The sequence below is a fragment of the Capra hircus genome, chromosome 1 (assembly GCF_001704415.2).
Source record: "Capra hircus breed San Clemente chromosome 1, ASM170441v1, whole genome shotgun sequence".
NCBI classification, from domain to species: Eukaryota; Metazoa; Chordata; class Mammalia; order Artiodactyla; family Bovidae; genus Capra; species Capra hircus.
In genome coordinates, this window is record NC_030808.1 from 82,070,537 (window position 1) to 82,094,004 (window position 23,468).

Sequence of the window (23,468 nt, forward strand, 5' to 3'; positions counted from 1 at the left end):
TAAACTTGGAGCCAAAAACCCCCAATTTTGAGTAATTGCTCTGCTATCTCCTAACCCAATGATGTAAGACAAGTTAATATCACCTCTGAGTCTGTCTTCTCATTTGTAAAATAGGATATGGCTTTCCCTACTTTCAAAGTTGTAAGAGTATATGAAATAAGGTACAGGAAAAGACTTTTGTGAATTATAAAAACATCACTCAGTTGTAAAAGATTCTGATCAATCATTCCTCCATATGAAAACACTAAAAAAAAAAAAAAATCGCTCTACCTCAACCAAATACACAAGATGGCAACTAAACTGAAAAGGAATTTAAAGAAAAGGCAGATAGCGTTTCTTTTAGGCTTGCTGCCATATTTCATTTAGGCACACCCGAGACTCCAGGCAGACCTTTATTTCATGGCTGCACTAATTTCTATGTCAAAATGTGTAGCTATGTCTTATGAGTCAAAAATAATCACACAAAACCCATGAAAGCCAGATTCTGTTTTTCTTAAGCCTCGGGCCAAGAGAAGTGCTGTGCTTTGTTTTATGCTCATTCCTGCTTCATTATGCCATTGCAGGTTATAAAGCTGGGGGAAGAGAACAAAATACTTACAGCTGCAGACACTATCTGGGCAGAAATTCCCTTCAAAAGTGAATGTCGCATAACTGATCCATGGAGTGAAAAAGAATCAGGTAATTTCTTCTTTCTTTAAGGAAAAAAAAAAAAGGAAAACGTTTACGAACAGAAAATAAAAACTGAAAAGGCAAGGTCTTTAAAGCTTTGAAAGAAGAAAAAGTAAATAAAAACAAGAAAAGCAGAAAGCAATACTGTATTTGTTAGCTCTGTTTTCTGAAGATGTATAAAGTCTAACAGTCTCACACTAAAATGTTACACTAAATTCACCCTGAACCTCAGAGAAGCACAGCAGGAAAATGAATAAAGCCACCATCTCTTCTTCACAGATTCAACCTATTCCTTGCTCACCTTAATAACTGCTGCAAGAGGCTGTGCTACTCATCAGAAGGTTGCCTATAGAGAAGCCCTGCTTCCTGGTCTGCATCACCTCTACCTGCCTTCCACCTTTGCAACCATTCTTGTGCTACTGTTGTCTGTAACGACCCTCTCATTCTCCCAACCAACCGCCTCAAATTTCCTACTCATTACTCATTCTCTGATGCTCCTACTAACAGCTCCTTTCACTTACCCTACTCATCACTGTACAAAAAATACTTCTTTAAGCTTTTACCAAACACGGAACACCTACTCCCTTTCACTGAACACCTGGCTTTCGTGACTAAAAGTATGTTCTGGGGATACAAATATAAAAAGCTCAAAGTTCCCACTCTCGAGGCTCTCATATCCTAGCTAGGGGGACTAATGAGTAACTCACTCAAATTAAAGGATAAATTTTAGAAAAGAAAAATGAATAAAGCATGATAGAAACAAAATAAAGAATTTAAATCTTGTTTATTAAGGGGATATCAGCGACAGCTATAGAAAGAGAAGATATCTGATCTGGCCTTAATGGATAACTAGGAGTCTGTCGAACAACAACAAAAAAAAAGCACAAGCAAAAATACGAAGATGTAATGGTGTACAGTGTGTGTGGGGAGTGTGAATACACAAAAGGCATGGGCCAGGAGGCAGAAGTGGGAGTGCTCAGCATTTATGTCAAAATAGTAAGTAGGCTTCAGACTGACACCATACAAAGCAGTTCGGACATTACTATGTGGGCAAAAAGATGACACCACAGCTTTTAAGCAGGTTAGTGAGCAAATCATCAAAAACATTTAAGTTATTGTGATTCCATACAAATTTTAGGATTGCCTTTCTGTGAAAAAATGTCATTGAGATTCTGATAGGGACTACCTAAATCTATACATAGGTAGGGGTAGTATGAACATTTTAATTAATCCATGAACATGGAAAAGCTTTCCATCCATTTGTCTTCTTTATCAATGTATTTTACCTTTCAGTGTACAACTCTTTCACCTCTTTGTTCCTAAACGTCTTCCTAAGTACTTCATTGCTTTTGATGCTGCTGTAAATGTGATTTTTATTATTTTTTATATATTTCATTGTTAGTTTATAGAAACACAACTGATCTCAATCAGCCAAAGTAATCTTAAGAAAAAAGAACAAAGCTGGAGGCATCACACTTTCTGATTTCAAACTATATTATAAACTACAGTAACCAAAACAGTATGGCACTAACATTAAAAAAGACATAAATCAATAACCAGAATAGAGAGCACAGAAATAACCACTTGCATATATGGTCAACCAATATTTGACAAAGGAGCCAAGAACACTCAATAAGGAGAGAATACTCTCCTCAACAAACGGTGCTAGGAAAACCGGGTAATCACATGCAGAAGAAGGAAACCATATCTCTGTCTTATACCACTCACAAAGATTAAATGGCTTAAAGACTTAAACATAAGACCTCAAACCACAAAACTCCTAGGAAAAAGCAAACAGAAAACCCCCTGACAGTGGTACTGGCATAGATTTTTTTAGTTATGTGTGACACCAAAAGCACAAGCAACAAAAGTGAATATACATATGATATATATATATATATATATATATATAAATATATATAGGACTACATCAAACTAAAAAGCCTCTGCACAGCTAAAGAAGCAATCAAAACATAAAAGGCAACTATCGAACAGGGAAAAGTATCTGCAAACCCTTAACCCCATAATAACCAATATATAAAAAGAACTCTTACAACTCGGGAGCAAAAAAAACAACAGGCAGAGGACCTAAATAGGTATTTTTCCAAGGAAGACATACAGATGGCCAATAGGTCCATAAAAAGGTGCTCAACATCACTGATTATCAGGGAAATGCAAATGAAAACCACAATAAGGTATCACCTCATATCCATTAGTATGGCTATTATCAAAACAACAAAAGAAAAGAGTTGGTGGGGATGCAACAGTGTCCCTGGACACTGCTGGTAGGGATGTAAATGGTGCAGCCACGATGGAAAATAGCATGGAGGTCCCTCAAAAAATTAAAAATAGAACTACCATGTGATCCAGCAATCCTACTTCTCGGTTATACACCCAAAAGAAACAAAATCACTACCTTTTAAAAAGCAACTCATAGAAACAGAGACTAGAATAGTGATATCCAAGGGCTGGGGGAAATACAGAGATACTAGTCAAAGGGTATAAACTTACAGTTTTTAGATGAATAAGTTCTAAGAGATCTAATGTACAGTGTAGTGACTACCATTAACACTGTTATATACTTGAAAGTTACTAAGAAAGTAGATCTTTGATTTTCTTACTCCAGAAAAAAATTATAATTATGTGAGGTGATAAAAGTGTTAAGTAACCTTTCTGTGCTAATCAGTTCATAATATACACATATCAAAGAATTACACTGTATACCTTAAATCTACACAGTACTGTATGTCAATTATATCTCAATAAAGCACAACAAAGTTCAGTTGTAGAAAAAAACTGATGAACAAGTTAATATACCCAGCCATGGCCCCTATTTCACAAGAGTTGACAACCTAAAGAATACAGCCCTGATACGGGCAAAATTTAAAAAGTTGAAGAAAAATACACCGACAAGCTATCAACATTAAAGTTACACATGAATTCAATAAACCATTTACATTATGCTTCCTCCACTTCTCCTTCCTTTTCATGTGCTCTCCAAGAACGTGGAAGGTGAAAGCAGCCAAAATGAAGCTATTTAGGGTTAGAAGTCCTTTTCCCAAATCTTTAATCATCTTTGCAATTCTCCTCTGAACCCACTCCAAGGGAATGAAGAAATGCTGGCGCTGTCCTTAGACGGCGGGAGGAAGGTGGTGGAGGAAGGAGGGAGGGAACAGAAGGCGGAGGAAGGTGGTGGAGGGAACAGAAGGCTGGTGAGGCGATTCCCACCACCTTTCCCACACAGCTCCACATTTCCACCACGGACACTGCTCCAGGTCTGATGTGTGCGCCCTCTAAAGGCTCTCCTGCTTCTGGGACTCCCTGGCTATACTTGGCTTCCTACTGGGGGCTTCCCAGGTGGGGCTAGTGGTAAAGCATCCGCCTGCCAATACAGGAGATGATCCAAGTCGGGAAAGATCCCTAGAAGAGGAAATGGCATGGCACTCCAGTGTTCTTCCCTGAAAATTCCACGGACAGAGGAGCCTGGTGGGCTACAGTCCATGCAAAGAGCTGGACACAGCTGAGTGACTGAGCACACAGCCTGGAGCTGCAGAAGACTGGCACGGTACCCACCTTCTTATGCTCTCCTCTCAGCAGTACCAAAATCTTCAAGGTCTAACAAGCACTTCATTTCCACTACTTTCCATGCAGGGCTTCAGCAGATCATATTATATACAAGTGTGATGTAAACGAATACTTACCAGAGAGCCAGAAATAAACCCATATACCTACAGTCAGTTAATCTTCGACAAAGAAGGCAAGAATATAAAATGGGGGAAAAAAAGCCTCTTCAGCTTAGTGGTGCTGGAAAAGTTGAACTGATGTATATAAAGCAATAAGATAGAACACACCTTTTCATCATGCACAAAAATAAACTCAAAATGGCTTAAAGACTTAAACATAAGCCACGACACCATAAAACTCCTAAAAGAGAACATAGGCAGAACATTCTATGGCATAAATAGTACCAATGTTTTCTTTGGTCTCCCAAGGCAAAAGAAATAAAAACAAAAATAAACAAATTGGACATAATCAAATGTACAAGCTTTTTGTACAGCAAAGGAAACCTTAAGCAAAATGAAAAGACAACCTACAGAATGGGAGAAAATATTGGCAAATGATACACCCAACAAGGGTGTAATTTCCAAAATATGTAAACAGCTTATACAACTCAAGAACAACAAGAAAAACCAATCGAAAAATGGACAGAAAACCTAAACAGACATTTCTCCAAAGACATATAGATAGCCAACAAACACATGAAAAGATGCCCAACATCACTATTAGAGAAATGTAAACCAAAACCACAATGAGATAACACCTCACACCAGTCAGAATGGCCATCATTAAAAAGTCTACAAGTGTTGAAAACAGTATGAAGGTTCCTCAGAAAACTAAAAATAGAATTACCATATGATCCAGCAATCCCATTTTGGGGCATACAGCCAGACAAAGCTATAATTCAAAAAGACACATGCACCCTTATGTTCACAGCAGCACTACTCACAAGACCCAAGACATGGAAACAATCTAAATGTCCACCGACAGATGAATGGATAAAGATGTGGTACCTACATACATTGGAAGACTACTCAGTCATTAAAAAAAAAAAAGAATTAACACCATTTGCAGTAACATGGATGCAATCAGAGATTATCACATCAGGTGAATTAAGTCAGAAAAGGAAAGACAAATACCAATATGATATCACCTTTACATGGCATCTAAAATATGGCACAAATGAATCTATCTGTGAAACAGAAAGAGACTCACAGACAAGAAAACAGATTTGTGGTTGCCAAGTGGGTGGAAGGGTTGGGGAGGGATGGACTGGGAGTTTGCGGTTAGCAGAATTACATAAAGAATGGATAAACAACAAGGTCCTACAGTATAGCACAGGGAACTATTCACTCTCCTGGGATACTGGAAATATCCTGGGATAATAGAAAAGAATATGAAAAAGAATGTATGTATATGTATAACTTAGTCACTCCTGCTATACAGCAGAAATCAACACAACTCTGTATATCAACTATACTTCAACTTTAAGAAAAAAAAAAGAATACTTACTTTTTTAAGTTGGTCCTGTCACCACTATCTGAGCTTGCCACAGATGAAGTATCATAAGAGTGAGAATCAATAGTATCAATGTTTAACAATGTAGGATCTTCAAGAACAAAAGATTCATCTTCATCATCAGTCTAAATTAGAAGAACATGGATACATAAATTCAAAAGTCCAAATACTCTATAAGTCAAACAGGCATTAATGGGTTTCTCCAAATAAACATATGCTTACTCTGTTTTCCATCCCTTTTCCATGCATTGCTATTGACCAGAGAAGCACAGTACAGAATTACATTTCAACTCTAGATATCTCTCCCTACTTTTTTCACTCCAAAAAATTATTTCTTGTAGCTGAAAGAAGTAGGAGCAGTTATGCAGATTATATTCTTAATTGCCAAATATTTCTTCATATTCAAACTTGTCTAGGTGCTTTACTAGGTAACTAACAGCCAATGGCTGACTGAAGAAAATAAATACCACCTGACTATAAATAGTATGCCTTAATAAACATGACAAACAGAAGAAAGGCATTCTGGGTTGGCAACAGCATGTGCAAACACAGTGATTTCATAATATGGATTGTGCCAATGAAAAAGGAAGTAGTCTAAGATGAGCAGAGTATACAAGGAGGAGTTGGAGATGCTCCTAGAAACATAAGCTGGGACCCACATTGTAAAAAGCTTTATATTTCATTAAGCTAGGTGACAGGAGGTCCCACATTCACCACTGCATTCCTAGTGCCTAGTACAATGCCGGACACACAATCAGTACTCATTTACTTAATAAATTAATGTACTGCATACCACAGGCAGCTGGAAGGCAAGATCTCTAAGAAATCGACACATGATGAGAATCATGTTTAAGAAGATATATGGGGTAGAATGAAGATGAATGAGAGTAGAGGGGAAGACTGGGGCACGGAGACTAATAAGAACCAGGAAAAGGCTACTGCAATGTCAAGGAAAGAGAGAAGAGTTCAGTCTAGGAATGCAGCCGAAGAGGCCAAGAGAAGGAATAAGGAGACATTACTGAGGTCATTAAAGATTCCTGCTTACATTTAAACAGTGTTTTGCAGGGGGCAGAGGGGGTTAAGTTTAAGAAAGAAGTCAAAAAAAAAAAAAAGGAAAGAAATCAAAAAAATTCCAAGGATTCTAGCTAGAGCAACTAGGCAAAAGGTAATACTACTAATTGAGATAAGAAAGAACAGGAAATAAAGCAAAATAAGTCTAGCTTCAAACAAGCTGACTCTAGGCAGCAGACATTAGAGAAAAAAGTTCTGATCATACCTTCGGTTTCAGCTGGACTACCTTCTCCCTTATTTCTATCCACGTTCTTAAGACCGCAGGCCACACTCCACTTTCTCGACCCATTACTGGCTACTGAGTACTACTCTTGAAGTTACCAGTCAACTCTGCCAGCCTATCTTCCTTCAGCATGCTACTGCCCCCTATGCATCAAGTAATACCACTGGCCAAGCCTCACTTCTGGAAATTTTCTCTTCCCTTAGTTTCCAATGCTTCTCTTTACTGTTCCTTCAACTTATGTGGTCTCTTCCATTAGTCATGTTCTCTACTTTCTCTTCAGTGCAACCTTTGAGTGATTTTGTTCCCCAGGATTATATTCTTGGATGTTGGCTCTTGCTACTTCACACACTTTCTGTATGAACAAGCTAATCCACACCTATAGCTTCAAATACCATGTCACGCTCAGGACTCCAAAATCTGTATCTTTAGTACCAACATTTCTCTTGAGGTTTAGGCCACATTTCCAACTGTTTTTCAGATATCTCCACATACAAATGGAGTGCTAAGAACAGGATGAAGGTTTGCAAGGAGCACTGTGTTACTTGAGAGCTGTGCAAGAATGGAAGGACTGCCTTAGGGAAAGGGAACGGAAACAACTCATAAATGAAATGCAGAACCAAGGTCTTAAGCAAGAGTCAGCCAGAATCTTATTTGATTTTCTTAAGCAGCCCAGGGATATAATTAAAGAAAATAGATTAGCTAAATTAAGCCAGGGTTGAGGGCTTACGGGATTAAGTAGGGGGGGGAAATGAGGAAGATAATTAAGGGTATCAGTGAGGCTGAATTTAAAATTACTAGCTTCACGGTGTGTGCTGCGCTTAGTCGCTCAGTTGTGTCCGACTCTTTGAGACCCCATGAACTGCAGCCTACCAGGCTCCTCTGTCCATGGAGATTTTCCAGGCATGAATACTGGAGTGGGTTGCCATGCCCTCCTCCAGGGATCTTAGGAATCAAATCAGGGTATCTTGCATTGCAGGTGGATTCTTTACCAACTGAGCCACCATGGAAGCTACATGGTAGAGATATCAATTCTCACAAACTGATGTGTAGAATCTACACAATCCTATCAAATTTCACCTGGTATGTGTGTGTGTAAACCAATAAAGTGATTCTAAAACTTACGTAGAAATGCAAAAGACTAAGAATAAGCAAGGCAATCTTAAAGAACAACAAAGCTGGAAGATTTGAACCTACTGGATATCAAGACCTATTATAAAGGTTCAAACAGACTGTGATATTGGGGCAAGTACAGAAAGACCAATGAAATCACACCCACCATATACGATCACCTGATTTAAAACAAAAAGTGACACCACAGAAAACGGTGCTCAGTAAGCGCTGCTGCCACATACCTCACACACACACATTTTACATGAACTGCGGATCTAATGTAAAAGGTAGAACAATAAAGATTTTAAAATAAGATGGCATCAACATAACCTTGAAATTTGCAAAATTTTCTTCAATAGGATGCAGCAAAAAGCTAACAAAAATGGAAAAACTTAGTAAGCTGAACTACTACTAAGAACTTCTGCTCATCCAAAGAAACCATTAACTGAGGGAAAAAGTAACCCACAGAATGGAAGAAGATATTTGCAATACATACATCTAATAGAAAGCTTAGATACATCACATATAAAGAACTCCTAAAAATACTTTAAAAATCAACTCAACAGAAAAAGGGCAAAACACATGAAAAAGCAATTCACAAAACAGATATCCAAAAGGCTACAACATATGTCAAGGAACACAATTTCATCAATCTTAAATTGAGATTAAAACTCTGATGTGATGCTACTACACACCTATTAGGTATGAATGGTTAAAGTGAAAAAGAGAAAAATTAAAAAGTTGATGAAGATATGGTGTGTATATATATATAACCATATATGATATGGAAATACATATGATAATATCATATATAACCATATCAGGTTATATATATAACCATATCCATATATTGCTGCAGAAAGCATATACTATCACAACCACTTTGAGAAACCTGTAGCAGTATCTACCAAAGCCCATATCTGACCATGCCCATATCTGACGATGCAGCAATTCTACTCTGAGGAACATACCCAGAAGAAATGTGTGTGTGTGTACACATGTGTGTAGGTACCTGAAGACATGAATAAGAGTATTTACAGCAGCACTTGTCAAAGTGGCCAGAAACTGCATATTATAAAACTTCCCATAAACAGCAGAATGAATAAAAAATGGTATGTATTTTACACAGCAAAGGGAATGCATGAATAACTACATGCAGGAAAATACAAATGAATCTAAAAACACAATATTAAGGGAAATAAGTTAGATGCACCAAAGCATATATTGTATAATTCCATTTTTGTGAAGTTCAAAGCCAGCAAGCCAATCAATGCTGGTAGAAGTCAGGACAGTGATTATCCTGGGTCCGATACTAAAGGAGCACAAGAGGAGTTTCTGGGGTGCTAGCAATGCTTTATTTCTTCAGATGGAATCCAGTTACAAGAAAAATTCTGTTTGTGAAAATTCACCAGGCTATACACTTATGACCTGTGCACTTTTTCTTTATGTATGTGATATCTCCATTAAAAGTCCAAAAGAAATATCCGGCTGCATGAGCCAACAGCAGAACTGAAGTCAGGGCTACTCTCAAAAACTGGGGACTAAACAGAATCAAGAGATTTGGTCCTAAGGAACGCAAAGAGGAGGTTTAATGGAAGGAAGAGAATGTAGGGATGGGGGAGGATTATTATTAGAGAACGGAATTTCAAGGTTAAAAACCTCAGAAGTAGCACAGTTTCAAAGGATGCCAAGGCCCAGCAACATTATTTCATGATCTAAGTTCTGAGATTTAGCATGTCTCAGTAATCTCTAACTTTCTGTAAAATAGATGGCCACTTCTTCCCAGCATCTCTTCAGGTTTATTTATGAATTTTATAGGATATATGCACCCACATATCCTGGAGCAAGTGCTTATTTACACTTTCTACTTTTGTCCCTTTTCTTTCTTAAAATCACTCAATACTTCTTCCCTTTTTAGTCTTCATGTTCTACAATTTAAATTATTTTCACTTGTCCACCTGTTGAGCTCCCTGGTGGTGTGACAGCCAGCCAATTTCCAGTCCTATTTTTCTCTCAAAATCAGAGACAATCACACAGCACTTCATAATCGCAGTATTTAACACTGTGACCCAAATGCACAAGGCACCCAGATTAGTGAGGAAGATAATAGTATCATCTTCTCAGTTAACCGCTAGTGATTATTATACTTACTGATACTAGTAGGTATGTAAATTCTGCAAAGATAGCTTTCCTTCATTATAAACTACAGCCTCATTCATAAGAGCATTACTTTGACATTATTGTACAAAGATGTAGAAACAGGGCTTTGTACACATCCTCTGAGACTATTTTTAGTTCTCACTTTGTAACTGAAATAATTATGTGATTAACATCATGTTATAAAAACTGACAAATTAATCTCTTCATCTCTAAATGAAAGATTTCCTCTCTATTAGAAAGCAATAAATAAATATGACTTTAACAGGATAGTCTCTCATTTACCAAAGCCTTCTTGGTCAAAATTATAAATGCTCAAGTCTTCTTAATACAGATAGAGCATAACATTTAAAAATATATTCAAAGAAACAGCGATATCAAGCCGATATTTTAAAAGAACAAAAGATGTAATTCACAGAGAAAGTAGTTTGCATCCTAGATAGTACTGCCTATAAACCTAAAAGTATAGATAAAGAAGTAATAAAGGGGCGAGAGCAAAAAAAAAGCAAACCAGGGCCCAACCCCACCTATGGGGCCAGTGGGCATTTCTGTTGAGGAATCGTTGCATCATCTTTTACAAAATGTAACTATGGATCTGAAACAGATTTTTTAAAATCTTTCTTAAATTAGGAGCTAAAACTTCCAATGGGAGTCTTAAGCAAGTTGTTACAAGATCAAGAAGACTGAGTTGAAGAATTGTCAGCAGATGCAGGGTACAAAAAAGCTAGCACACTTCCTCAACATGTGCTTCCATGTGCTCCTTTATAGACTTTATGATCTGCTAATTCAGAAAGTAACATCATTTCAGAGCTCTGAGAAACTTTTTAATTGAGATGGTATTCACAAGATAAACTATGGCGGCTTCATTTTCTTTACATAGAAGGGTGATGAAGTGCATTACAAGGCTGCGGATAAGCTTTTATATCTCCTGAGGACCAGCTATTTGAATATCACTGGTAGAGATGACATTATCAAAACATAATACAAATCTCAAAAGTGTCATGAATTCAGTATTTCAACTCACTTAATAAAACACTTCTTTAGTCGGCCCAAGTATGAGGTATTATCCTGGGCACAGAGATGAACAAGACATGGCTTCTGCCCCTGAAAAGCTCACAATCTAGAACTTTCTGCAATAATGGACATACTCTTGGTATCTATGCTGTCCACTACAATAGCCACTAGTCACATGTGACATGTAATTACTTGAAGTGTGCCTTGTACAACTGAGCAAATGGATTTTTAATTTTTCTTTACCTGTAATCAGTTTAAACTGCCACATGTGACTGTTGGCTCCCTTACTGGACAATGCAGATCTGGAAACATACACTATAACCCAGAAGTATTTAAATCAACATGATAAAACAGCGACTGTTAATATATGCTTACTTCATTTAGTATGCTTTCCAGTGTCGGAGGAGTATCAACCTGAGGAATATCGAACTCCTTATCATCAATCTAAATAGAGAAAAGAAATTAATACTCACATAATAATGCTTTCCCTCTTATAACTGGGAGGGTGTTTTAATTGATTAGAACCATTATCCATTAGAAGACAAACAGACCACCAAACTCTTCTCACGGAAAGCCAACTCAATAATTCATGACATTAAGGGTTAGGTCAAAAAACTACCGAACTGTTTCCTTTTCTATCCACATACTCAGTTTATCAAGGACAAATATGCACTGATGACAACATCCTAACAATCCTTTCCAGAAAGCTTCTGGTTGAAGGGCTTTGGCATCTGCTTTCTTAAACAAAATAGCATTTCTTGCGACAAACCCTAAACTTCTAAGTCATAAGAGATATACAAAGGTCTGACACTGAATTTCCTATTTCATAAATTATGGTGGTGGATGATTAGGTCAAACAACTTGTTATTAAATATTCATATTGTCACAAAAACCTATTGATATCAGATCAATGAGGAAAAAAAATCACTGCACAAGAATTCTAAGTCTACCACTAGCACTATGATAGAGGTATCATTTAACATAGTTGCACTTCAGTTTCTTCCCCTGTAAAAATGGAGTATCAGAGGATTGTGAAGCTCAAATGAGAAGATGTATTAGAGTGTTTTATAAACTATAATCAGCTATAGAAATGAGAATTGTTTCATAAAACTATATATAGATGCCTATTAATCTATGCAAAAATGATGAATTTAGAGTCTTTGAATTATAAAATGCACTCTAAGCAACATTTTGGTTAAACATCATCACTTGACAAAAGCTGAATTTTTACCAGATCATTTCTGAACTCCAGTTCCTTGTCCAGATCTATGTAAGAGAATTTTGAAAGTGAAGCTTCTAGACTGAAAGACTTGTTCAGATCCTCATCAGTAGTCTTGGCACAGAGGCTTTGTTCCACATTTTCATGGTCTGATTCATTTTCCATGTTTACTTTTAATCACTGTATTCAGTCAATCCAAGCAAGTTTTTGTTTTTTGGCCTCAGATCATGATGAACTGAATGATGATCTCCTTTCAAAAAAGAAAAAATGTATTACTTAGATTTCCTCAAAGGGACATACCAAACACTTACTGGGTCAGACTTTTGTGGAAACTGATTTCACTCAATCATCTGATTATAGACAAAGAGAAATCATATCCTAGGGTACAAGCTATGATTGGGGGGGGGGGGAGGGTTTTTATGGGAGCACAAAGGAGGACTATCTGACTTAGGAGTCTGGGAAATGGCCCACCACCCAAAGCCCTAAATCTGGTTACAGTGATGACATAGGACAAGCTCAACCACTAGACCTGGTATCAACCAGATTTATGTACCTAAGAACAAGAGGGTAACTGGTGCCGAAACCTGCAGTTAACCCCTTCTTCACATTCCCAAACTTGAGTAGATCTCCAGTTCTCCGTGAAGACAAGCATATAGACCAGTTTCGTCATCAAAATCCAGACAGGGCCAGAGACCTCTAAGGGAAACTTCGTGTAGACACAGAGGGCCCAGAACAGGTAGCAAGTCACTTAACAGGACGCTAGCAAATCTAAAGGCTCAGCTCTATTAGGGGAGGCAACAATGACACCAGTGTAAAATAACGCCACAGCTGACCAGAGATTTCTAGAAAGAAGGCTAGCTAAGGGAATGCAGAGACAGTAAAGAAAAAGAAATGTATGCAAATTGCTTTCTCACAGCTCTAAATGATACACTATCATATCAAAAAGAAACATAATCTGCTTTACTTAAAAAAAAAAAACTGTCTAGAAAACAACTGTCTGCAAAATTTCTGAAAAACTAAAAATATACTCAGAAAAAAATATATATAGTTTAACCATTAAATTTGCCCTTACATGTTTTTTGTTAATAATTAGGATACAAGTGACCAAACTTTAAAACATTTATCACTTAGCTCTGCCTGTATACAATAAAAAAACAAAAATATGAAAACAGAAACAATGCCGCAGTAATGATAATAATAAAACCAAAGGTAATTTTGTTTTCTAGGCTAGGTGTTTTCCAAGGTACCCCATGAGCACTAATTCTCAGTAGGAAGCTTTCTCAAATGATATACTACCCGTAGACTGCAGAAGGAAACGGCAACCCACTCCAGTGTCCTTGCCTAGGAAATCCCATGGACAGGAGAGCCTGGCGGGCTACAGTCTGTGGGCTCGCAAAGAGTCAGAGACGTGACTGAGCAACTAAGCGCTCATGTACCACCAAACTTCCCCACCAGACAAACTTCTCTTACTCTTATTCCTTACTGAAGTGAAGGCAGAAAAAAAAAGCTACCAACCACTGAGCCACTGAAAGAATTAATTTTCTTAAAGGGAGTTGAGAATTAGTTGTTATTGTTCTTTTAAAAATAACATGCCCAAAACTCACTGACAATTTTATCTAGTTAGGCTCATTTTTCGGAGAAGGCAATGGCACCCCACTCCAGTACTCTTGCCTGGAAAATCCCATGGACGGAGGAGCCTGGTTGGCTGCAGTGCATGGGGTCACTAAGAGCGACTTCCCTTTCACTTTTCACTTTCATGCATTGGACAAGGAAATGGCAACCCACTCCAGTGTTCTTGCCTAGAGACTCCCAGGGACAGGGGAGCCTGGTGGGCTGCCATCTATGGGGTCGCACAGAGTCAGACACGACTGAAGCAACTCAGCAGCACGAGCTGGCTCATTTTTAAGTGCTTAACGTAAATTCCACTTCCTTCGATATTTCTTTTTATAATTTTTTAAAATGAATATCTACTATGCATAAGACATAGACTCATGAAGACTGATTTTCAAGAGCTGAAACCAATTTGTGTAGCTAGTATATTTGTGTATTACCAAACAGATTAATTCCTTTCACATGTCACAGAAGACAGACTCTGAGGTTCTGGCCTACAAACACATGCTATCGACTACATTCCTAGAAGACATAACTGAGGGTCCTCTGTGTCTGGCAACATTTGAAAGTATCTTTCCAGTCTCGGATACTAAATGTACTTCTCCTTTTGCAATAAGCCAAGGGCAGGAGCAATATTAGCCTTTATGAGCCTTTCTTCAAAGAAGACTGAATTGGTTCATGACAAATTACTTCTCAATAAAGTTCCCTCTTATTTACACCACTTAGCAAAAATGATTTCAATTAGTCAAGGGATGCTTACAAATATGCACAAATATTCACAATCAGTGTTTCCCGAAGACAGTTAAGTTTTATTCTCATACATTTTTTAAGATAGTGGAAAAAACCACATAACAAAAACAAAAACTTTAAACTCTATAACCTAAAACGTTTCATTCTTCACATTTGTGTCCCCAAAATAACTCTGAAAGGAAAACAATTTTTTCCTGGCTCTTTTTCTCTCTTCTATCTGGAGTTAATAAGAGGTTCTCAAAACAGCTCAGCATCTGTGAACTCCAATCTGTGAACTTCTTCAGGCTGAAGAAGTTTCAAGAAATCAAGCATTCTCTGAAAAAAGAATGTCACCCTGCCATGCCACCCTACTTCATTTCCAGCCTTCACCGAGCTCCTATTAGTGTAATATGGTGGCAAACTGCAAAGAATATAGACCAAAGAGTCAATTAAAATCGTATCTGAATCTGGACTTTACCAGTTCCTATCTATGACCGTGGTCAATCAGTCTACCCTTTCTGAGCTCTTCTATTTCTATATCTGTAAGATGAAATATTGTGGCCATTTGTGCTGCTTGCCCAGAGCATCACCTCTTGTTCTGGGGAAAGCTCTTTCAAACTATTTGCTTCCTGTGGAGGCTGTCAATAAAAAAAGCCCCTAGTAACAAAGACTGCACAATACAGCCAGGGTCCTTTACCAAGATGCACCAAAATGCAACTGGTAAGGAAGAGCCACTCCCGCTGTTCGTTAAACAATGTATAATAAGGCTAAGCAATATTCCCCACCTCTACCCCATCCCATTCTGCAGAAAAGGAGGTCATTTATTCAATACATATCAACACCAATTATGCATCTGTCACTGTCTCTACCAACAAAATTTACTCTCTCGGTACAAATTTCATTCTTGCTCAAGAATGAAAGCAACCTATAACCAGAACCAGAGAAGAGGAGGAAAGAGTGTACTGATATCATGCAGGCCCCAGGTTCCCATCTTTTATGTCGGATGTTAGCTCCGGACATAGCTTTCCAGTATTTAGGCTACATAAGCCAACATAGTCCCCTAGTTTTTCTTTTCTGGCAGCGGGGAGGGGAAAGAGTCACAATTAAGACTCCCAACTCTCAGGAATACAATTACCTATTTTGCCGAGTTACTGTGAAGAACATATGATATAATGACTGTAAAGCATTTAGAACAATGTCTGAACACAGAACAAGTATTCAAGAAATTTAAAACTGCAAGATTTCCAAATTCTTTTAAAGACCCTGAAACAAGATCTGGTACTTTTGTAAAAGTCTAGCCAGTGCTAAGTATATCCAAAGGTCACCTTACCGGAAGGCTATACTTCTTATAATAACAATAATAGCAAAGTTTCCTCATGAACTGAATCAACTTCTCTGGTGACTTGGACAGTAAAGAATTCACCTGCAATGCAGGAGACCTGGGTTCAATCCCTGGATGGGGAAGATCCCCTGAAGCAGGAAATGGCTACCCACTCCAGTATTCTTGCCTGGAGAATTCCATGGACAGAAGAACCTAGTGGGCTACAGTTCATGGGGTCGCAAGAGTTGGACGCAAGTGAGTGACTAAACACAAACAAGCAAAACATAAAGTGAATGGTAGAGGTTAGCATCTTGAGTTGGGGAGACTACCCTGGACTATCCAGATGAGCCCAGTGTAACCAAAGAGTCTTTAAAAGTGTGAGAAAGGGGCAGAAGACCGTGTCAGAGAAAGAGAGGTGACAAGAGAAGCAGGGTCAGAGAAGTGCTGTGCTGCAGGCTCTGAAGATGGAGGAAGGGTGCCAGGAGCCAAGGAATTTAGGCAGTCTCTTGAAACTGCAAGAAAAAAGGGGATGGACTCTCTTCTAGAAGGACCCTGGCCCTGCCACAGCTTGATTTTGGCCTAGTAAGACCAATGCTGGACTGGTGCACTATAGAACTGCAAAATAATAAATATGTGGTTCTTTTAAGCCATGAAATTTGTGGTAATTTGTTACAGCAGAAACAGAAAATGAATACACTAGCAAACTTCAATTGTTTCTGGCCATATCACCAGCATTCTGAAATACCTACCCCTCCCTTGTCACTTGGTATTGCCCATATATTTATTGAGCAAACTCTTCCAAATGCAGACTACTGATGAAACACTTAATACATGGTACTTGATATTACACCTAAACAGCATATTAAAAAGCAGAGACACTACTTTGTCAACACAGGCCTGTCTAGTCAAGGCTATGGTTTTTCCAGTAGTCATGTATGGATGTGAAAGTTGGATTATAAAGAAAGCTGAGCACAGAAGAATTGATGCTTTTGAACTGTGGTGTTGGAGAAGACTCTTGAGAGTCCCTTGGACTGCAAGGAGATCCAACCAGTCCATCCTAAAGGAGATCAGTCCTGGGTGTTCATTGGAAGGACTGATAGTGAAGCTGAAACTCCAATACTTTGGCCAACTGATGAGAAGAGCTGACTCATTCGTAAAGACCCTGATGCTGGGAAAGATTGAGGGCAGGAGGAGAAGGGGACAAGAGAGGATGAGATGGTTGGATGGCATCACTGACTCAATGGACATGAGTTTGGGTAAACTCTGGGAGTTGGTGATGGACAGGGAGGCCTAGCGTGCTGAGGTTCATGGGGTCACAAAGAGTCGGACACGACTGAGTGACTGAACTGACTGACTGATATTACACACTTGATGCAAAACAAAGAAATGAACTATTAGTAATTTCCTCTTGAGATACAATTCTATAACTAGTTTTCACCCAACCATCCCATAATCTAGGGTTTTTATAGTTCTCAAGGGGATGCCATGCCAGAGTGTACCTTCAAACTATACAATAGGTTACGTGAATCAGATTAATCTAACAGAGAAAGTATATCACAGAATCATGATTACCCAGTATGTTGTCCATTTCTGAGGGCTGATAAACTAATAATTTTATAGCTTCAACCAAAGATTGTCTGACATCCTGAGGGCTCCCAAGGCTACTCCCTCTTAATTATTCCTGACCAATGACTAAAGGAAGCCCAAGAAACACCTTGGGGGGAAGAAAAAGATGTGTACCATATAAACAGCAATGACCCCATTACGACACTGGCCAACTGAATAAGAACTCTAGAATGTGACCTATATTAAGCCAGGTTAAACTGGAATTCTACTAGTTTGTTGTTTTTTTTTTAAACTTCAGCAGACATTCCCAACTGTTCAAGTTTCAGGATCCTGTTTAATTTGCTGACATTCTTTTCCTCCCAAAAGTGTTATATGAGATACTTACCACATTACACTGAAATCAAATCAAGTTGGGTTTTTTCCTACTACACTATAGCCTTTGAAAGACATCACAAAATCATGACATGGAAGCAACTTTACATGCCAACTTTGTTTCTGGTCTTCCCAATCCAAGTGTTTCTTTTCTATTTGTTTTGAGTTGTCTCCTTGTGGCTTGTTTTGTGAAGAAAAATGTAACAGAGAATGAACTTCTGTGAGATTTTCTATTATCTTACTCTGGTAAATGGGCTCATTTTTAACAGTTCCCCAATGCCTACAGGATAAAATTTAAACCATTCCAGGAAGAATAATAGTTCCTTTAAAACTAACCTTATTATATGTATCCAGAGTCCCTCAAGAACAGCTTCCATTTTTCCTCCATGTCTGCTCACACTAGCTCACATCCCCTTCCTTTTCCTTCCATTTATCTAAATTCCCTCTTTCTGTCCTTCCTTCTGGGAGCCTTCCCTCCCTAAGCATCCTCAGAATCCAGAATGAACGCCTTTAGAATGGCACCTTCTTCATGTTGCTTCATTAGTTAACTTACCATGCGACTATCATCTTTTCTCCCCAAAATACAACAGAAATGGGACCAAGTGTCTTTGCATCACTGGGTTCACTAACTGGCACAGATACACAGACATTTAATAAATATCTACTGATCAACACAAGAATTAGACAGGAATAACTCTTGTGTTGTGAATTAAATTTATCAGTTTAATTACCTGTAATTGTTAAGCTTCAGAGGACACTACTTGACTCATAGCATATAGGAATCTATGCCATAATAAGCCAAGTTATAATTGAGTTCTACTTTTATGCAATCAGGCCTGTCAACTACAGATGATCATATTCATCCTTCAGATATCAGCTAAACCTTTGCCTCTCAAAAGTCTTTTTTTCCCCTGCTGAACTAGACTAGGTTCCCAGTAAGTAGGTACCTGTAACATTGTTCTCCTCTTATTACACCTATCACATTATAATCATTTTTTTCACTGTCTGAACCTCTATTTCCTTCCCTCAACTGGAATGTGGGTTCCAAGAAAGCAAAGATCACATCTGCCCTTTTTCCATCACTGTATTCCCAGTGCCTAATTACAGTAGCCTAATTACATCAATCCATGCATCTACTCGCCCTCCCCACAGAAACAGCCAAGCAATGCTGCATCACTGGCTTCTAGAGCCTTAAACAGCAATTGTGGTCATTCAAAATAAAATACGGTTAGTCATTCTACTCCCCAAAAGCCCCCCACCTTGCAAGTTCCCCTCTCTGCAATTAAGGTTTTTTTTCAATCTCTAACATTTTTTTAAATGACCATTTTGCTCACGTATGACATGACACAAACTCCATAATTTCAAACATTTTGTGCTGTTTTACATTAACTCAACCTATAGGCCAAGATGAAAATAGTAAAAATTATCATATATTTGGGGCTTTCCAGGAGGCACTAGTGGTAAAGAATTCACCTACCAATGCAGGTGGGGTTAAGAGACACCTGAGTCAGGATCCTTGGGTCAGAAAGATCCCCTGGAGGAGGGCAGGGCAACCCACTCCAGTATTTTTGCCTGCAGAATCCCATGGACAGGGGAGCCTGGCAGGCTGCAGTCCATAAGGCTGCAAAGAGTTAGACATGACTATAGTGACTAAGCATGCACATCGTACATTCATTCAATTTACAGGAATTCAACCATTACCTTAGGCAAACAGAAAGGAAAAAAAAGAAATGATTCTCATAGGGGCTGGACTCTGCATACCATTCCACTCAATAATTACAAACTTCTGAGTGTGTGTGGGGAAGGGATGGGTATCTGCTGGCCTTTCATCAGTCTCACTTCTCACATGCCTCACACACAATCCGTTTCACCTGTGCTCAAAGTAACACACAGCATGCTGTTCCAACATGGAGCAAAAACTGGCTATGACTGACTTCCTAAGAGATCATATGTCATGACTCCTTCACAGGGTACTGTGGTGGTACTCAATTTTCAAGGTACTTTTTCAAAAGTGAAAGTTGCTCAGTCATGTCTGACTATTTGCAACCCCATGGAAATTCTCCAGGCCAGAAGAGTGGAGTGAGTAGCCTTTCCCTTCTCCAGGGAATCTTCCCAACCCAGGGAACAAACCCAGGTCTCCCATATCACAGGCCGATTCTTTACCAGCTGAGCCACCAGGGAACCTTCTTCAAGGGCCTAGGAAAAACTGGAAAAATAAGATTTCAGAAACTAGCAGTAAAGATATTACACCATCAGTCACAGGTGATGTGGAAATAAGTCACTTTAACCTTGAACTGCTACCAGATACTTACATGTAAGACAGAAAAAAAGTCTGAAAGTGTTTTCTTTCTAATTTAATTATACTGGTATAGCGCATAGAGCACAGGACTTGAAAATTTATACTCTAATCCATGTGAAGGTAGTTTTAATCAAGGATGATGTTATTTGTAGCTAACTGGGCATCACACTTGAGGGTACTCATTTCACTTTACTCATGGACTTCAGAAACAGAGGTTTCAACCATGTAATTCTGGTAGTTCTGCCAATCAAATACCCTATCTTCTTAGCCAAAAGCATACGTACATGACACTCTTATATCCAATCTGGCCAACCAGTGTCCTTTCCTGAAATTTATAAATATTAGAGGTAGGAGTTTTCTCTTCTCTCTGCAGTGCTTAAGGTTGGATGAAGTAACAGAAAGGCTGTTACACAGAATGAAGATAATTCATACATTAAGATCCATTTAAGAATAGAACAGTTTGTTCTTACAAATATGTACAAATGACACCTGAAGCTGTAGGTTAAGATGATATCTAAACTCTTGTGAAAACTATAAACATATCAAAAGTTAAATACACTTAAGTTCAACAGGCCTTACTTTTCATTAACATACATAACTACATTTGATATCACAGTGGTTGAAATGTCTATTAAAGGGTGGGAAAGCTGAAAAGTCACCAAGATGTCCCAGTATTCTGGAAGACAGAAAACACCCATCTGCTGATACTGGTCCAGGTACAAAGGAAATGTATAAAGGATAAGCAACATACTATTCCCTTGACCCCTGGAAAAAATTTTTTCACCTATGTCTCTTTGAGATAAGAAACCCAAAAGATCAACCAGAATTTTTTCTCGTTTATCTTTATTCTGCATTCTATGGAATACACCAGCTATTACCAGAGATTTCAATATCTACTCTTCTTAAGTTTAACCATGAGTAAACCCATATCTTACACAAACACATGTAGAGTCTCCATCCCTACTTACATCAGATACCTGAAACCCTGACTCGTAACTGATCTCCTAATAGATGACATCTGGAGTAAAGCTGGCACCACAAGTTAAAAACCACGTTTGGTTTGTTCTTTGGGGTGCCGGGAGTGTGGCAGTGGACACAGCCTTCCTGACCATTCTAGTATCAATCTAATATTAGCAGGGTATGAAGGAGGCATGCCTGTTTGGAGAAGGGTCCCCAGCAGTTACTGAAAACCAGTGGCATGGATCCACCTTCTCTCCTTCGAAACACAGCCAAACATTTTAGGCAACCCTGCCCTTCCCGGCCACCACCACTCCCCCCGAGTACCACACTTGGAGAACTAACCAGGACACAGGAACGGCCTCGAACATTAGAGACCCACGTGTCTCCTGCTGCCCTCACTCTAGGGCACACTTCGCAACCAGAGAGAAATGGACCGAACCTCACAGGGTGTGCACAAATCCTAAGAGGTGGACACCCCGCCTAAGCCTCGGCTCCACACTAGAGAAGCACACTCATCCCAGGCCTCGAGGGATGGAAGAGACTACACCTGTGCCCTAGGCCCCAAAGGCAGGTTACACACCTGTTCCTTCTGGGGGAGTGACTGCCGGCCTCCAAGACTCACAATCTGGGTAAGCAAGTGCCTCTGCACCTGAGCCTCTCATTCCATGAAACCAACAAGTGGAAACTAACCCATTTCCAGGCCAAACACAGGGTACTCCCCTCTGCCCCAGAAAAACCCCGCCCGGTCGGTGGGCCTTGGTCCAGTTAGCCTGTCTGAAGCCGCGCCGCTGTCGGAAAGGGGCAAGGCTCGGGGACCTGGCCCGCGTTCTCTTGCCGCCCCGCGTACAGCCCCCGACCGGCGTCCTCACCCTGTTGGGCCGCTCTCCGGAGATTCCTTACCTGAGCTCTCTGCGGCGCCAGCCTAAGACCCTCCCGCAACCCAAGGACCACGTAACCCCGCCCCCTGTTCTAGCCTCACGCACGCGCAGTATATACCCGTTGGCCACGCTTCCGCTTTCTTTATCTCTCCCGGGTCTCTCCTGGGCTGTCCGCCGCGCTACGCCACGCCCCCATTTAAAGGGCCAGAGATACATTTAGGTCAAGGAATTTAAGAGGTAATTAGAAGGAAATGGCGGAGAAGGCAATGGCATCCCATTCCAGAACTCTTGCCTGGAAAATCCCATGGGCGGAGGAGCCTGGTAGGCTGCAGTCCGTGGGGTCGCTGAGCGACTTCACTTTCACTTTTCACTTTCATGCATTGGAGAAGGAAATGGCAACCCACTCCAGTGTTCTTGCCTGGAGAATCCCAGGGACAGGGGAGCCTGGTGGGCTGCCGACTATGGGGTCGCACAGAGTCGGACACGACTGAAGTGACTTAGCAGTAGAAGAAAATGGCAACCCACTCCAGTATTCTTGCCTGGAAAAACCCATCTACAGAGGGGCCTGGTAGGTTATAGTCCATGCGGTCGCAAAGAGTCGTACACGACTTAGGGACTTCACTTCAGTTTAACATATTTAGGAACTAGAGAGTGGAAACAAGAGGAGCGCAGATCAATAAATAATAGTCCTCGAGATGAGAAGAGAAACCCTCCTCCAGGCCTATTTAGTGAATTTATCTGGCATTTAAGAAAGTGAACCTATCTTCAGCCAGCCCGGAAAGGGTAATTGATTCCCAGGCTTTCAGAGTTTGCAACCAGCAAATTTTAATCTTTTTAAAGACGAGCATAGAATTACTAGTTTTTTTAATTTTGCCAAGTGAAGATAATTAGCACACACACACTAAAAGTCAACTATTATTTTCTAGTTTATCATCAACATTGCTCCATAAAAATACATCTTAACACCAAAAGTATAGGAGAGATAAGCTCTCAAATAAAGGAGATATCTTTAAAATGAATAAAAGCATATATTTATTTCTTGTATTACTTCTCAAGAAAGATAAACACTTACAGGACAGACTGATTTTTAGAGCCATTACTGTAGATAACAGGGACCCCAGGATCTTATGCCTGCTGGGGCCTACGGTCAAGAAAATAGAAGGAGGGAAAATACCAAAAAATGTTCCTGGGAG

General features: G+C 39.4%; 1 protein-coding gene across 3 annotated transcripts in view; it reads right to left on the minus strand.

The window, feature by feature from the left end:
• The window catches only part of VPS8 (VPS8, CORVET complex subunit), a 297,839-nt gene extending 275,468 nt beyond the window's left edge, over nucleotides 1-22,371 (minus strand). For all 3 annotated transcript variants that reach the window (XM_018047043.1, XM_018047049.1, XM_005675177.3), the window contains exons 1-5: nucleotides 22,298-22,371; nucleotides 12,552-12,789; nucleotides 11,696-11,764; nucleotides 5,740-5,870; nucleotides 599-692 (exon numbers count right to left, since the gene is read on the minus strand). In XM_018047043.1, the coding sequence (XP_017902532.1) occupies nucleotides 599-692; nucleotides 5,740-5,870; nucleotides 11,696-11,764; nucleotides 12,552-12,704 (447 nt within the window). In that variant the 5' untranslated portion in view covers nucleotides 12,705-12,789; nucleotides 22,298-22,371. The remainder of the gene's footprint in view (nucleotides 1-598; nucleotides 693-5,739; nucleotides 5,871-11,695; nucleotides 11,765-12,551; nucleotides 12,790-22,297) is intronic.